At 39.8% G+C, this 13,932-nt stretch overlaps 2 protein-coding genes across 8 annotated transcripts in view; one reads left to right on the forward strand and one right to left on the reverse strand.

The window, feature by feature from the left end:
- LOC103814606 (hsp90 co-chaperone Cdc37-like 1) overlaps positions 1-13,932 on the forward strand; it is a 92,295-nt gene that overhangs the window by 46,731 nt on the left and 31,632 nt on the right. For 3 of the 7 annotated variants that reach the window (XM_050986422.1, XM_050986427.1, XM_050986424.1), the window contains exons 2-5: positions 1,902-2,204; positions 2,975-3,068; positions 4,433-4,548; positions 4,840-4,962. In XM_050986422.1, the coding sequence (XP_050842379.1) occupies positions 1,902-2,204; positions 2,975-3,068; positions 4,433-4,548; positions 4,840-4,962 (636 nt within the window). Of the gene's footprint in view, positions 1-1,901; positions 2,205-2,974; positions 3,069-4,432; positions 4,549-4,839; positions 4,963-9,007; positions 9,167-9,916; positions 11,980-13,932 lie in introns of those variants that run through there. The other 4 variants (XM_050986423.1, XM_050986425.1, XM_050986426.1 and 1 more) reach the window with 3 other exon arrangements.
- Positions 13,838-13,932, reverse strand: part of LOC127060967 (uncharacterized) — a 425,101-nt gene continuing 425,006 nt past the window's right edge. The window contains exon 2 of the mRNA XM_050986342.1: positions 13,838-13,856. The gene's annotated coding sequence lies outside the window, so the exon portion shown is untranslated. The remainder of the gene's footprint in view (positions 13,857-13,932) is intronic.

The raw sequence follows: 13,932 nt of genomic DNA on the forward strand, positions 1-13,932 counted from the left end.
AAAATACAGTGAACCAATACTGTGCTCTGTGGCTGCCCAGCGGAGCTCTTTAATTTCTGGGAAAGACAGCTGTTCCCAATGAGCAGTTTTTTTTCCAGTGCCTGAATATATTAATGGTGCCACAATTCTTTCAGCAATGTCAAATTCTCCCTCCCTTAATGCTTGCTGTTTTAAGCATACCCAGTTGTCATGAGGGTCGGGAGGATATAAATCGGGTTCTTTGTCAGAATTGATGTATCCGGGGTTAAAGGGATCCTCCTTGGGACCCTCCTGTTCGCTTTCCTCACTGTTTTCTGGACCGTAGCCAGCAGCAAAAGCCCCTACAGAGCGAGAAGGGCCCCCCTTCCTTCCCCTCACAAGAGATAGTACGGAGGCTGAGGGTCGTGTTCGCCATGGTGTGGGAGAAGGAGATGCAGTCTCTTCAGAATGTATGGAATTTTGAGACTGCTGTAAAGGAGGAGCGAACAACTTTAGCGGCAGTCTCTTCAGATTTTGAAGAGCATTAAGTTTCTGCCGTAGAGGGAGAGCAGGTATTCCCTGCAGCCTGGGAGCTTTCTTGAGCCTTTAAGGTCTCAAAAATCACTCGCCAGTAAGGCATCATTTCTGCAGTTGCTTTACTCCCCTTGGTAACAGAATCCCATAGCTTAATTCCCGCTTTGTCCCACAGATCTGTTGTAAAGACAGTGGACTCGATGATTCCTGGGATCTTAGCAGCTGCCCATCGTAAGAGGACTTTTAAGTCATGTAAGAGTACAGTTTTGCCATGCTGTCACAACAGCTTAGGCATAAGTTCAAAAACATCTCTTCCCTGGGCAGATATTCCCTGACCCATTGTCCCCTGCATCAGCTAACCTCCTATATCCCGGAGAGGTATCTCACCTCCTTTATCCAAAGGGGTTCGTCACCAGCCAGCTTTCCTGCTTCCTTTTAGCAGCACTTAGGGCTTGTCATCGGTCACACAGCTAGGCGATCTCTGCTTTCTCACAACGAGGGCACCATTTGATGGCGATTGATGAGAGAGATGTGGACTCCATGGTTTGCACACATGAAGCCATTTATTGATTCCCAAAGCTGAGCTTATATACCTTTTCAGCAGTTACTAAAAATAGCACAGCTATAACATTTATGTAACTAGGTAACGTTGCTTAATTCAAAGCCTCATACTAACTAGTGCAGGTATGCATTACCTCATATGAGTTCTACTTACCAAGCACATGGTACCAAGCACACTGCTAACTTCTGCATTCCTTCTTCGAGGTTCTGCTTTCTGTTGCCAAGGCTTGCAGACTACTAATGCTAACATATCCACTTCTGTCATGAGCTGGACAGTGCTCCCAGCTCGGCTTTCTAGCTGTATTCCTACATTATTGTAACCAAAAATTCAGTAAAATAAAAAAACTCCTTAACACCAATGCAACATTTAGAAGCAGGCATTCTTTATTTGGCCAGATGCATGTGGGGATAGCTCCTCCCAAAGCTGTGCGTACTGATTACAGGGAACTTTCTGTTTATATACTGTGTTTTACATACGCATTCATTGATTGTCCTGGACTAAACATACATATGATAATCATTTCCCCAAAATCATTAACATATTTTCACTCCCCTTTACACATGCGTTCTGTCGACCTGGCTGAGTTGGCAGGGCACTGGTGCTGGTGAACTTTCAGTTCTCCTTACACAATGGGCATTGTGCAGTTCCATGGGCCAGTGGTTATGGTAGAATAAGCATTGTGTTAGCTCACCAGGTGTAGACAATTTATCATCTGGTAACATGTTTAGTCAGTTGTGAATATAATATTGCTTTTAAGATGCCTTCCATCTCAGTGTTCTATTTGGGAGTCAAAGCCTTCTGTTTCTATATGCTTCATAAATTCTATCTGTTTTCCTTCCTTAAACAGCATGTTTTGTTTTCTACACAGAATTATGATCAAGGGATTGAATTAATCTGTCAAAAGCAAGAAGAGTTTGTGAAAAGTTCCATAGAATCCAAATGGAATCTAGCAGAAGCCCAGCAGAAACTTGGTAGTTTAGCACTGCATAATTCAGAATCCATGGATCAGGAATATGCCAAAGCACAGACTGAAGCTTCAGAACTGAGACAAAGAGAAGAAGAATGGAAGAGAAAAGAAGCAGCCCTAATAGAGAGGGAAAGACAGAATCTATGGAATACAGATTCTTTCAGTAAGGAGGTATTTAATAAGGTATGTCATATTAATTTTTATGAACACAATTATAAGCCTTTGATATTTCATTTATTTCTCATCTTGAGTGTTTTCTATATCTAGCGTACTGCTTACTGTAATGTGTTGAATGTTTTCTTTCTTTTTTTTTCCCTTTTAAAGGGGACATATTGCACTGATATAAGAAATATGTGTGACACTTCTCCTTTAATTGGGAATCAGAAATTTCATTTGTCCCTCCTAGCAACTGCTGCCAAAACCAAGGATGAGCAATTGCTCTTCACGTGAAATTTGCTTCTTTGTTATGCCAAATTCTCACATTTGAAACATGCACGATTGACCTCTGAGAACATGAATTTCTTAATAAAGATTATTTTAGCACAAACTGCCTTCATAGTAAATTCCAGTTTTGTTTTCAGCACTTAATTTGAATATGAATTATTAATGCATCATTTTTCATAATTCCACTGAGTTAGCTTCATTGGGACTGGACTGCATAGATGTTTCTTATCATTTATAGATCAGTAAGTTCCTACTAGTGTGTTGAACTTTGAGATAGATTATTGCTTAGAAGAAAAGTATGATAAGTAGTTTTTCACCCTATTATTAATTAGACAAGCTATGTTTTGGTAAATAACCTTAATGGGTACATTAAGTGTTGGCTACATATGTGTTTGCTGGGCTATGCTTAAAACTAGAACATTACACTTTAGATAGTAATGAATTAAAATAATTCGATAATTCAAAAAGGTAATGTGGAGATTCTATGATAGTTTTGTTCTCATCTTTAGAGTTTTATTAGTAAATATAAAAGAAAAGAAGATGAAGATGAAGATATATCTAAATCATTTATACAGAAGCATGAACAAAAGATTAGATACTTTGGTAAGTATGTTCCTTCCAACATTTTGCAGTTAAACCTTCTGTAGAATTTGTGTAGGTCTATATTATTATATTATTATTATTATTATTATTATTATTATTATTATTATTATTATTATTATTATTATTATTATTATTATTATTCAAAATGGGTGTTAACAAATGAAACATCTGTCAAGCAGAGTATCTAGACTCTTGTTTCTCAGGACAGGAGATGCAGCATTATAACAAATAAACATTTCAAAGTAAAGGAAACTAAATCACACAAGTCATTAAATTCCCATGATCAATGAAAATTTCTTGCACCAATATAGAACTGAAAAAAAATTTTAAAGTCATGAAAATTAAATTCTAGCAACTTCTTCTGCTGTTCCATGAGACATTATAGGGGCATTAGTGGAGATGCAATTCCTGCATGTAAAAGTACCTGGGATGGTCTGTATCTGCCTCCTATAAGTAGGTGGAATTTTACTGTCTCATAATCCATGAGGGGGATGAATGATAAAAAGCAAATATCTGCAAAACAACTGTTACGACTATGTAGAGATGCAACCACTTTTAATTTCAAAGATATATTTATATGAGTGATGGAAGGGTAAAACTTTGTATCTAGTATTGGCAAGCAGTGAAATATCACTAATATATATTTTAGGTCAATTAACTCATGTGAAGGACAATGGGGGGAAAGGTGATCTCACTACTTAAATTTTGAATTCTGGCTTTCAACCTGCATCTCTTTCCATTAAGGTAGTTTCATGCTACTTACTACAATTCAGTCTTCCAGTTAACTTTCAACCACTGAGTTTGGTCTCCTGTTTTGACCTTAATGCTAGAACTAGGTTATAAAAATAGCTTTGTATTTCCTAAAACCTGGCAAATCATGTCAGAAGCATATTAGTTTTAGATTATGATTATGTTTTCATTTCTATTTGTCTTACTTGCAAGAACTTTAAGAACGTTTCTGTCAAATCACTGAGTGTATATCCATCAACTTAGGCATGCTATCAAATTCTTAACAAATATGGATAGATACTACTTTGCTACAGTGTGTGAAAACCATTTACAATTAACTTGTTTTTAACACTGACAGATAATAAAATATACCTAGCTGCTACTGTTAAGGTCTTATTCCTATTGTATCTTTACAGTTTGTGCATACCTGATTTGGAATTGTCTTTCAGCATTGTGTGGTGTTTTAAAAACAACAAAAAATTTCAGTTCAGTTTGATTAGAATGCAGTTCTTCTGAGGTATCAATAAAGCATGAAGGAGACCATAGTAGTTTTCAAATTTCAATAATGTCCTCACTGCATTAAATCATTGAAATATTGAATGTATTAATTAATGTTGTTGTGTTTTTTTAATTAGGCATGCTGGGCAGATGGGATGACAGTCAAAGATTTTTGTCTGATCACCCATATCTTGTATGTGAAGAAACAGCTAAATATCTCATCTTGTGGTGTTTTCATCTAGAAGCTGAACAGGTACTAGGAAGAACTTTAAACTGCTTAAAAGTATGCAGTTTCCCACTTACACTACAGAAAAGCTGTCAGGATTGATGAGCCAATTTAATTACTCTTCTCCATATCTTCCCATAATGAAGGAAGCCTCAAAAACACATTACTACATTAGATCTAATTGTAGCTAATTAAGTCTCTTTGCTTCTCTCAGCATCAGTTCTTTTCTCTTTAGAATCAAATGCAAAGATTATGTTGAATTTTAGATAGAGTTATACTTTTAAAGATATTTTCTCTAATTATGTACTTTCTCTTCAGAAAAGAGCTCTGATGGAACAAATAGCACACCAAGCACTTGTGATGCAGTTTATTATAGAAATGGCCAGAAGTTGTAATGTGGATCCAAGAGGCTATTTTCGTCTTTTCTTCCAAAAAGCCAAAGTAAGTCAGAATATGTATATCACTGGGAAGAACTCTTCTACCCTTACAAGGTATCAGTGTTCTGAAGGAGGTTGGAGGTTAAATATGTTACTGACTGAATCAAGCTTATAAAGAAGTGTTGTTTTGTTGGCAGTTCATTCTAGGATGAATGTTTTGTGTAATTCTGGTCTTGAGAATGGAAGTTCCATAGATTCTTGTTAGGCCAGAGGGAAAGCAGAACATAGCATGGGAGCAACAGGAGTGTGGAATAATGAAGCACCACCTAAATTACATTGGTAAATGTGAATGTGTGAGGGTCATGTTACTTACCTGTATCATGAGTGTGTCTAAGGACTGAGTATCCTATTTTGCTTGTCATCATGCCTCTCTATGCAGTTCATGGCAGGGCCTAATTTGGAGTCTGTTTCTCTTCAGTCAGTGATAGTTAGCTCTGAAATGCTGAGAGAGGGAGAGATGTGTGTTGAAGACTGGAGCTGTGGTTTGATTCAGGTTCTATATTAAGTTACACAAGACTGAAGAATCAAGTCAGGCTGATCTTAATGCTGCCCTAAGGACTTAAGCTGACACCCACTTTGATTCATGCTTTGCTTTTGAAGTGAGTGCTGCCATGAGTACCTTTTCTCTTAAGGGTATTGGCTTCTGAGGTAGAATAAGGGAAGGGTTAAAAATATGTTTGTTTTGTTCTTGCATGTTCTCAGATGAATGAATATCTCAGTTCCTATACTTATCAAATGCCAAAGTCTGTCTTTAAAACAAAGCAAACAAACAAAAACCATCATACCTGAATTGTCGAGCTTTTCTTGGGACTGGGGTCTTCAAAGAGGCAAGAGCAGTTGTTGGTTGCTATAAAGTTGTTTATTGCATGAATACATCAGTCTCAAAGGCAAAGAGTGTGGGAAATTCAGGACTCCTGGACAACGGACCAATATGATTAAGCAGAAGCTGTTCATTGTTTACATTATGCACTTATTTATACATTCTAACTCTCTGCACACACTAGTCACGCATTTCTTATTGGTGCCTTTGTCTTGTCCATGCGTTCTGCATGCACCTCTCAGAATATGTGATTTGTTACAGTCCAGGTGCTTTGCCATCCACCATTATCGAGGTCTTGTGGTCTTGGAATTTGGTTTCTCAGTTTCATCTTTCTTATTTTAGCACAGTTTATGTATTAGTAACCTCGATGAATTCCAGAGGGCCCTGAGAAAATTCTGATAAGAGCAGTTACAAGCAGGATGGCTGGTGCACACTGTAGTCTAAGTTGTTCAGATACATTGCTACACAAAGAGTTCTAAGTTAAAAAGTCCATGTTAAAGCTTTCTGGCGTAGAGTCCCGAGCAGAGGCAGCAGCAGCAGCTACCTGACAGAGTCCCAGGCCAAAGCAGCAGCCACCACAGCCCCACAGTCCTTTTCTTCTTTCTTCTTGTTGTAGTTCATCTTCATCATTTTCTTCTTCTTCTTGTGGTTCTTGTCCTCTTCCCAATACAGGGGGATTTTTATACATAAAACAACCAATCAGCTATAAACACGATTCTAAAACATTCTTTCGATACCAATCTGTAGTTGATTCTAATGTGCGAAAGTAGTACAAAAGTAGTGCCAGTTCTTACCCAAAAAACAACATATATAATATTATCTATTGTCCTGGTTTAGGGTAAATTTGGGAGAAAACCTCCAGAAGGGGCCCCCCCAGAAAGCAAACCTACAGGGCCCCTCCCCCCAACCGGTTCGGGAAAAATTTCCTTGGAGAGAAGTGGAAAAAAACCTGTTTATTTAAACAGGCAAAGCACTCCCCAGCACAAAAAATGAACAATACCAGATGACAAAATTCATTCGCCACTCTGAAGAGATGACAAACTCAGAAAATCTCTCCTGTGAGTGGTCACTCTGTTATCACTCCCTCCGGCACTGGGAAAGGCTGCTGCCCAGAGTAGGTCCCGGTGGCCACAAAGAGTGAGCTCTCGGTGTTTCCCCAGGTCCCAGTCAGGAGCAGGTCCGAACAGTTCCAAGAAAAGAGAAAGAAAACCAGTCCAGGGAAAACTTCTCTGCCTCAGCTAGTGTAGTATATGATAGAGATAATTCATGCTTTGTAACTATATAAAAATTATATGAGCCAACCATGCCTCTGACCCCCATGGCCAGAAGCAGGGCCTTCTTTCTATTCAAAGATTTCCCGGACTCGCCCAGATAAAATCATGCCAGTTAATGAATGAATGAGTCCTTCTCGGGCAATAAGCGGCCATTTCCCAGGAATGTCCGAAACATTCAAGGAACTGCACCTGGAAGAGATTACATGGAGGACCTGCGAAGTTCTGGTTACAAGTGAAAAGAAGACCATTTCGAGGAGCTCAGACAGCCATCCGAACCTATGGACTAACATTTGTATGGGTCTGAATCTGTATAGGCCCCGTTATACATATGAAGGGACGAACAGAAATCTTAGGTCATTTCTGCTTCAGGCGGAATAAACTGTATATAAACTGGCTACCTGGAGTGTAGCAGACGAACCCGTGGAGGGATGTTTAGAGATAGGTATTTGCTGAGTCATAGGAATTGTGCCAGGAGTCCTCACTCTGGTCCTCCTTATCTCTCTGTGACCCCATAGACTAGTTTCCCTAACCCTTACAATTGGTCAGTTTTCAATCCTCCCTAACCCTATAAAAGAGGCTGTCTGGGCCCATTTTCCTTAGAAGAGCAGCTTCAAGACCCTTCGCGAGACCCTCAGAATAAACCATCGTGGAACACTCTTGGCGGCCTTCTCCTCTCTCATTTCGTCTGCCTTCCAGGACCCACAGCCAGCCGCAGCCCCTACAGCAAGCTAAGAGCTGAAATCACAAAAGAGCTGACTTTCACTAAGAGCTGACAATCACTGAGCTTGCTAGGGGTCTCGGCTGTGCGGCAGTCTGGCCTAGGGCACCCCAGCCTCCAGAGGGCTGAGGTGTTCGGCCTTGGGCCACTTGCCTGGGGCGCTTACCCTGCAGGGAACCAGCTATCCGGCTAAGAAGCTAGCCCCTGTGGCTTCATTCATTTTACACTGGAGCAGTTGGTGTGAACCACTGGGGAGACGCTGACACTACGTCCGTCCGAACCAGGTTCACCCAGCGTCAAAGTCTGGGGTTGACACTGTCTTGGCTGTGGAGGTTTTATAATATTCTGTCTGGTTGTTGATCTAATAAATTTATAAAATTATTTTTTATAAATTTGGCTGCTGACTTGATAGTTTACAACAGCTAGCTAAACTAACTAAAAAAGCAAAGGAGGGCCCTGTTGTGCCCCGTCCGTGCCCAGACAACACAGTGGAGTTCTGTGTTCCAGCAGAATGTGGAGGAGTGAGTGCAGGCTGATAACAAACTCCATGCTTCTTCTTCTCCCCACCTTCACTCTCAGAGCCAGTCATGAAGGCACAGAATATAATATCCAGCATAAACAGAACAGACGATTGGGGATACAAGCATCATAACGTCACCCTAGGACATCTATTTATGCAAATGTACTATCTGTTTTCTTACTAAAAATGTACATATATAAGTTTATCTATTTACGTGAATAGTTCTATTTACGCATATAGTTCTATCGATTCTAGAAACGCAAGCAAAGTTCTGCTATGTTTTTGTTATGTCCGGAACTAAGTTACTGAACTTTAAACTGGGCCTTAGGGCCTTTACTACCTAACACAGTTTCTTAAAACACTTAAAATATATTTCTACCTACTTAAAACTATAACTTACATTTCTACTTACTTAAAACTTAAACCTACACTTCTACTCCATATCTTTGTGGCTTAATAGATCTTAATTTCTCTAAAGGCTTTAATTCAACCCCTACATTCATTTCTCTCTCTGATGGACTCAGAGATGCTTGCATTCCAACAATGAATCTTCTTTTTAGGCTGACTGCTGCTAATATTGTTATTGACTTGTCCAAACCTCTGTCCTTCAATGAATATAATATGCATTACTTCGGGACTTCTTTTTAGCAGTATGTATGCTTACAACTAAAAGTAAATCTGGCTAAGATGAAAAGTATTTCACTCCTCTCTTTACAGGCAGGGGAAGAAGGCTATTTGGAACTTTTTAAAACTGAGCTCGAAGCATTCAAATCAAGAGTGAGAATCTGTTCACAGTCTCAAGGCTGTCAAGCTATGTCAGTAGAGAATTCCAGTGTCTATACTGGTATTGTAGAAGGGCTGGAGTCTTTATCACAGGTAGACTTTTTATTTCCAAAATTGAATATAAAAACTCTATTAGGAGCAAAGTTTTGGCACACTCTTGAGAAGACGTACTTTTTGATATCTAGGAATAGGTCTCTACTTGGAGCACTGCTAGTTCTAGTGTACACTATTAACAGTATGGGGGAGAGATTGTTTCTGAAACCTCTCACAATTCATAGTGTCAAAAGGCATACATTAGTTCAGTGCCCTTGAATAATTGTGCTAAATAGAAAACTGCATCATTAACCTCTTCAGGTACCAGAATTAAATATACTTTGAATCACAGGAGGTGAAATGAGCTTTCAACTGCAAATTACTAATTCCAATAATGGAAATATGCAGGTAATCAAATCTAAGGAAAATTTGCACTGTGTTATGATTTTTTTATCTTTATCTTGGAACACTGGGGTGTTTGGTTTCAGTGTTAATGATGATCACATCTGAAAAGACAATTTTAAAAGCTTTTAAAAGCTGGATGTTAGAAAATGGGACACAATTTAAAGTACTTCGAAATAAATTTGCTCAAGGTACTTGTTTGGTAAGATCTGGTAACTGAACCCTAAGAAAATTCATAATATGGTCATAGTATGCTTGCTAAATTCAAAGAAGCTTTTGATATTCACATTATGATAATGCTGTCTAGGGTTTTATTTAAGAAATTATTTTTTTACAAAATTATCTTAACAGACAAAATTGCTTGACTTAATTATTAAGATTAAGCTTTCAATTCTTCATTTGTTGCAGAATGCAAATGATCTACAAGGCTGCATAAACAGAAGTGTCTGCAATTTAAATTCAATGCTACAAAAAGATGAAGAAGCCAAAATGATGGACACAGTATAGCACTGTTAAGACTGAGACAAAGTACTATTTTTTTATTACAAAGAAAAGAATGTGGCTATTTTCTTGACACATTTTTATTGGTATTGCACTTTGGTTTTGGGGTTTTGAGCATGGAGGGTATTTGGAGAGAGAGTAATCCAGAAATTATTGCAATAATGTTTGAAAATGTGCTGCTAGGTTTTTGGTTGTATATGAAGAAGCTTCTCATTGCCAAACGTGGAAGTGTTTTATGCTACTAAATTTGCCTTTTATAATTTTGGGAATTAAAGTATGAAAAATAAATTGCAAAAATACAAAGTTTACACAATAGGTGATAGATTTCCAGTAGAAACTGCTATTGTTATTAGATATGGCTATGTCTTATTCTATGAATACTGGAAATCACAATTATACTTCTGCTATATTTCTGGTATAGCTCTTAAATCTGCTTTTAACACAAATAGCAAAAAATTGGTATGACATCAGTACTGCAGATCTGGATGGCATCAATGAAAACACTGGCTGTCTACTTCTTCTAAGAGGATTTAAATGTTACTTTTTGCTTTCATAAAAACGTTGTTTGGTGTTCCCCCCCAACTAACAATTGCTTACATATGATCTTTGGGTTGTATGGTCACTGAGAAACTTTCTTTTTTTATTTTTTAAGATTTTTTTAGCTTAAATTCACTAAATTTTTAAACTTTTTTTCAAAGCTAGATCTGTAATGGAGTGAAAAACATTCGCTTAAGAGAACAAAAGTGGACCATCAGGCACAGTGGGTGGGATGAGACTCTACTTTCAACAAAAAGCTTGATTACAGTCAGGAGCCAAGCACTTATAAGTCAGATTTTGGCAGGTATTTCATACACTGCTAAACTAAAGTTCTTTTTATTAAGTGAATGTTTTATGAAATTACCAAGTACTGAGAAGTAGGAAGATCTTTAAAAGCCTTCTATTTTAGAATCTTACTTCCAAATGGTATTCCCAGAACAAGTCTGGTGTCAGAGCCTATGTAATCTAAAATTTCTACCAAACTTTTCAAACTTGCTGCTTCTATAGCAACTCTGTCCATAAACATGTACTCTGTAGCTGAGATATTTCAAGGGAGAGTCTGTACCTCAAATGTCAATATAAATGTTTTCTTCACATGTGTATTGGTTTGGCATGGCCTGGTTTTTGGCAGCAAGGGAGCCACAAAGATGGCTCCTTTGGGAAGCTGCTAGAAGCTTCCACCATGTCCAGCAGAGCCAATCCTTGATGGCTCTGAAGATGAACATGCTGCTGGCCAAAACTGGGCCAATGAGAGAAGTTGGTGATACCTCTGTGATGACATATTTAGGAAGAAAATCAAAACAAAGTCACAGTTTTTTTCTTCTAGTCAGAGAAGAGGTGAGAACATAATAGGGAAAACAACATGGTGACACCAAGGTTGGTGGAGAAGGAGGGGTAAGAGGTGGTACAGGCACCAGAGCCGAGATTCCTCTGCAGGCCATGGTGATGACCATGGTGGAGCAGCTGTACTCCTGAAGCCCATATGGGTCCACAGGGAATGCAGACATCCACCTGCAGCTCGTGGGGGAGGTGCCCATGATGGAGTGGGTGGATGCCTGGAGGAGGCTGTGATCCAGTGGAAGACCCAGTGGAGAGAGGGGGCCCCTGCTTTCAGGCTAGAGCAGCCTGTCCTTGGACGACTGCACCCTGTGGAAGAGTGACCCATGCCTCAGCAGTTTTGGGTGGACTGTCTGCCCATTGGGGGAGTTCACATTGTAGCAGGTGCAGTTTGGCTGTTGCTTGTGAGAGTGGAACCACACTGGAAAAGTTCACGGAGAACTATCTCCCATGGGAGGCACCCCATGGTCTCACAGGGGAAGGATTCCTCTCCTGGAGCAGTAGAAGAAAATCTGATGAACTGACCAAAACCCCCATACCCTGTCTCCCTGCAGTGTTGGTGGGAAGGAAGGAAGGGCTGGGGGGGAAGGGGGGGAAGGGGGGGTTGAAGGTGTTTTAAGGGCTTATTTTACTTTTCATTATCTCCTCTGATTCTGTTAGTAATAAAATTCACTTTGAAACTTAAGCTGAGCCTGTTTTGCCCTTGAAATATTTCTCCTGGTTCTTAGCTAACTCATGAAGTGTTCATTAGGTTTTTTTCCCTCCGTTGCCCAGCTGTGGCAGGGTGAGCAAACGACTCTTGAGGGTGCCTGGAGTTGGGCCAGTGTCAAACCAGGACAACATGTCTTTGCAGGAGTCTTTTATTTGAATGTTCATTTATCCAGATCTTCTATTGTTTACTTGGCCCTCTGCTGCATTCCTCTGACCACTGTGTTGGTTTGAAAAGACAGGTGGGATTATGTAATTTTTTCAGTGACACTCAATGGCCCATTAACAGAAGATATCACCCCAGAGGGAGGATTGGTTATGGAAGAGATAAAGAAAAACTGCCCAATTAACAGAAGATAACTGCCCTGCCTCTAACAGATGATGATAGAATACACACCCCCACCCACATCTTGCAACCCAGGACAACCACACACAGGGTTTGGAATGCATTTTAGAGTAATAGTTTTGCTAACTCAAATAAACAAATTGATATAACTAGCTAGTTCTTATAGAGGCTGCACACAGTTGTTGACACAGGCAAATTAGCTGTTATACAACACTAGCCTTTTTTTCTTGTAGGCTCTAAATTTGATTTAGTGAAGTCTAAGTCTGTTGTAGTATACAGTGAGAAAAATATTAGTTAAAAATTAGCAATAGATCAGCTGATGGAAACCCCTTTCTTGGCCCTAGTACTACTGTCTAGAAGACTTGTGTTTTATCCTCAGGTTGTTTGCTGGTCTGTTTAGCTGTTGGGCAGATGAGGACTCAGGGAAACAGCAAACTCTATCTAGGGTGTCAGTAAAAGAGGTTGTTTATAGACACAAAACCAGAATCTCTATGGAACCAATTACAGTAATTGTATTAGACACTGTCTTACACTCCTGGTATCAGGACCCCCAAGGTGATAGCATCAGATAGGTCTCTCTTTGGTGTACAGCATGCTGCATAGGCCTGTCTATCGAGACTTGAGCTAAAAGGTGCTTCCTCACTTTTACTCCATCATGTCCTGTTTTTATGTCCTTTCTATATATAGAGCAAACAAACATTAAACATGTTGCTAGACCTTCATCCAAGACCACTAAGTCCTCGTGATAACAAATATCTTAGGTGTGCCACGGCAATAACTGTCTCAGCTGCAAACTGCAGATAATGAACTATATTTCTTTACTACTGTCCTGGTTTAGGACAAATTAGGGGAAATCTCCAAAAGGGAGTCCCCTAAAAACAAACCTCCAACCACCCCTCCCCCAATACCGGGTTCAGGAAGGAATTCCTCGGAGGAGCAAAGTGGAAAATAAAACCTATTTAATAACAAGTAACAAAGGAACACTCCCCAACACAAGAAAAGAAAAAGAAACCAGGCAGTGTTGTGGAGGGTGCTGATCTTCTTCTCGCAGATTCCGGGGGTCCTGGACGTCCCAGCTCAGGTCCGGAGCCGGTACAGTATCTTCAGGGGAGGGTAAGAAAGAGGGAAAGGGAAAGAAAAAAAAAAAAAAAGAGCGCAAAAAAAAAACAAAACCAAGCAAGCCAAGCTAAGCAGCAGCAGCCAGCCAGCCAAAAGCAAAAGCCGAGGTGCCCGGTCACCCTCACCCCCCCCCCCCCCGCCTCCCCGCCCCGCTGCGGCAAGACGGCCGGGGGGGGTGGGGGGGAAGAAAGGCCAGACACAACACACGATATTGGGATAAAGGCTGTCACCCCACGACACTCCACCCCTTATCCCATATCGTGAACATACAATAAAAACTTTCATTTCACTTACTCATACCTTTAACACTTACACATTCCTCTCATCTTACTTGCTCACATCTTTGACACTTACAGTTTCCTTCGTCTCATATTCA

This window comes from Serinus canaria, chromosome W (genome assembly GCF_022539315.1).
Source record: "Serinus canaria isolate serCan28SL12 chromosome W, serCan2020, whole genome shotgun sequence".
Lineage (NCBI taxonomy): Eukaryota > Metazoa > Chordata > Aves > Passeriformes > Fringillidae > Serinus > Serinus canaria.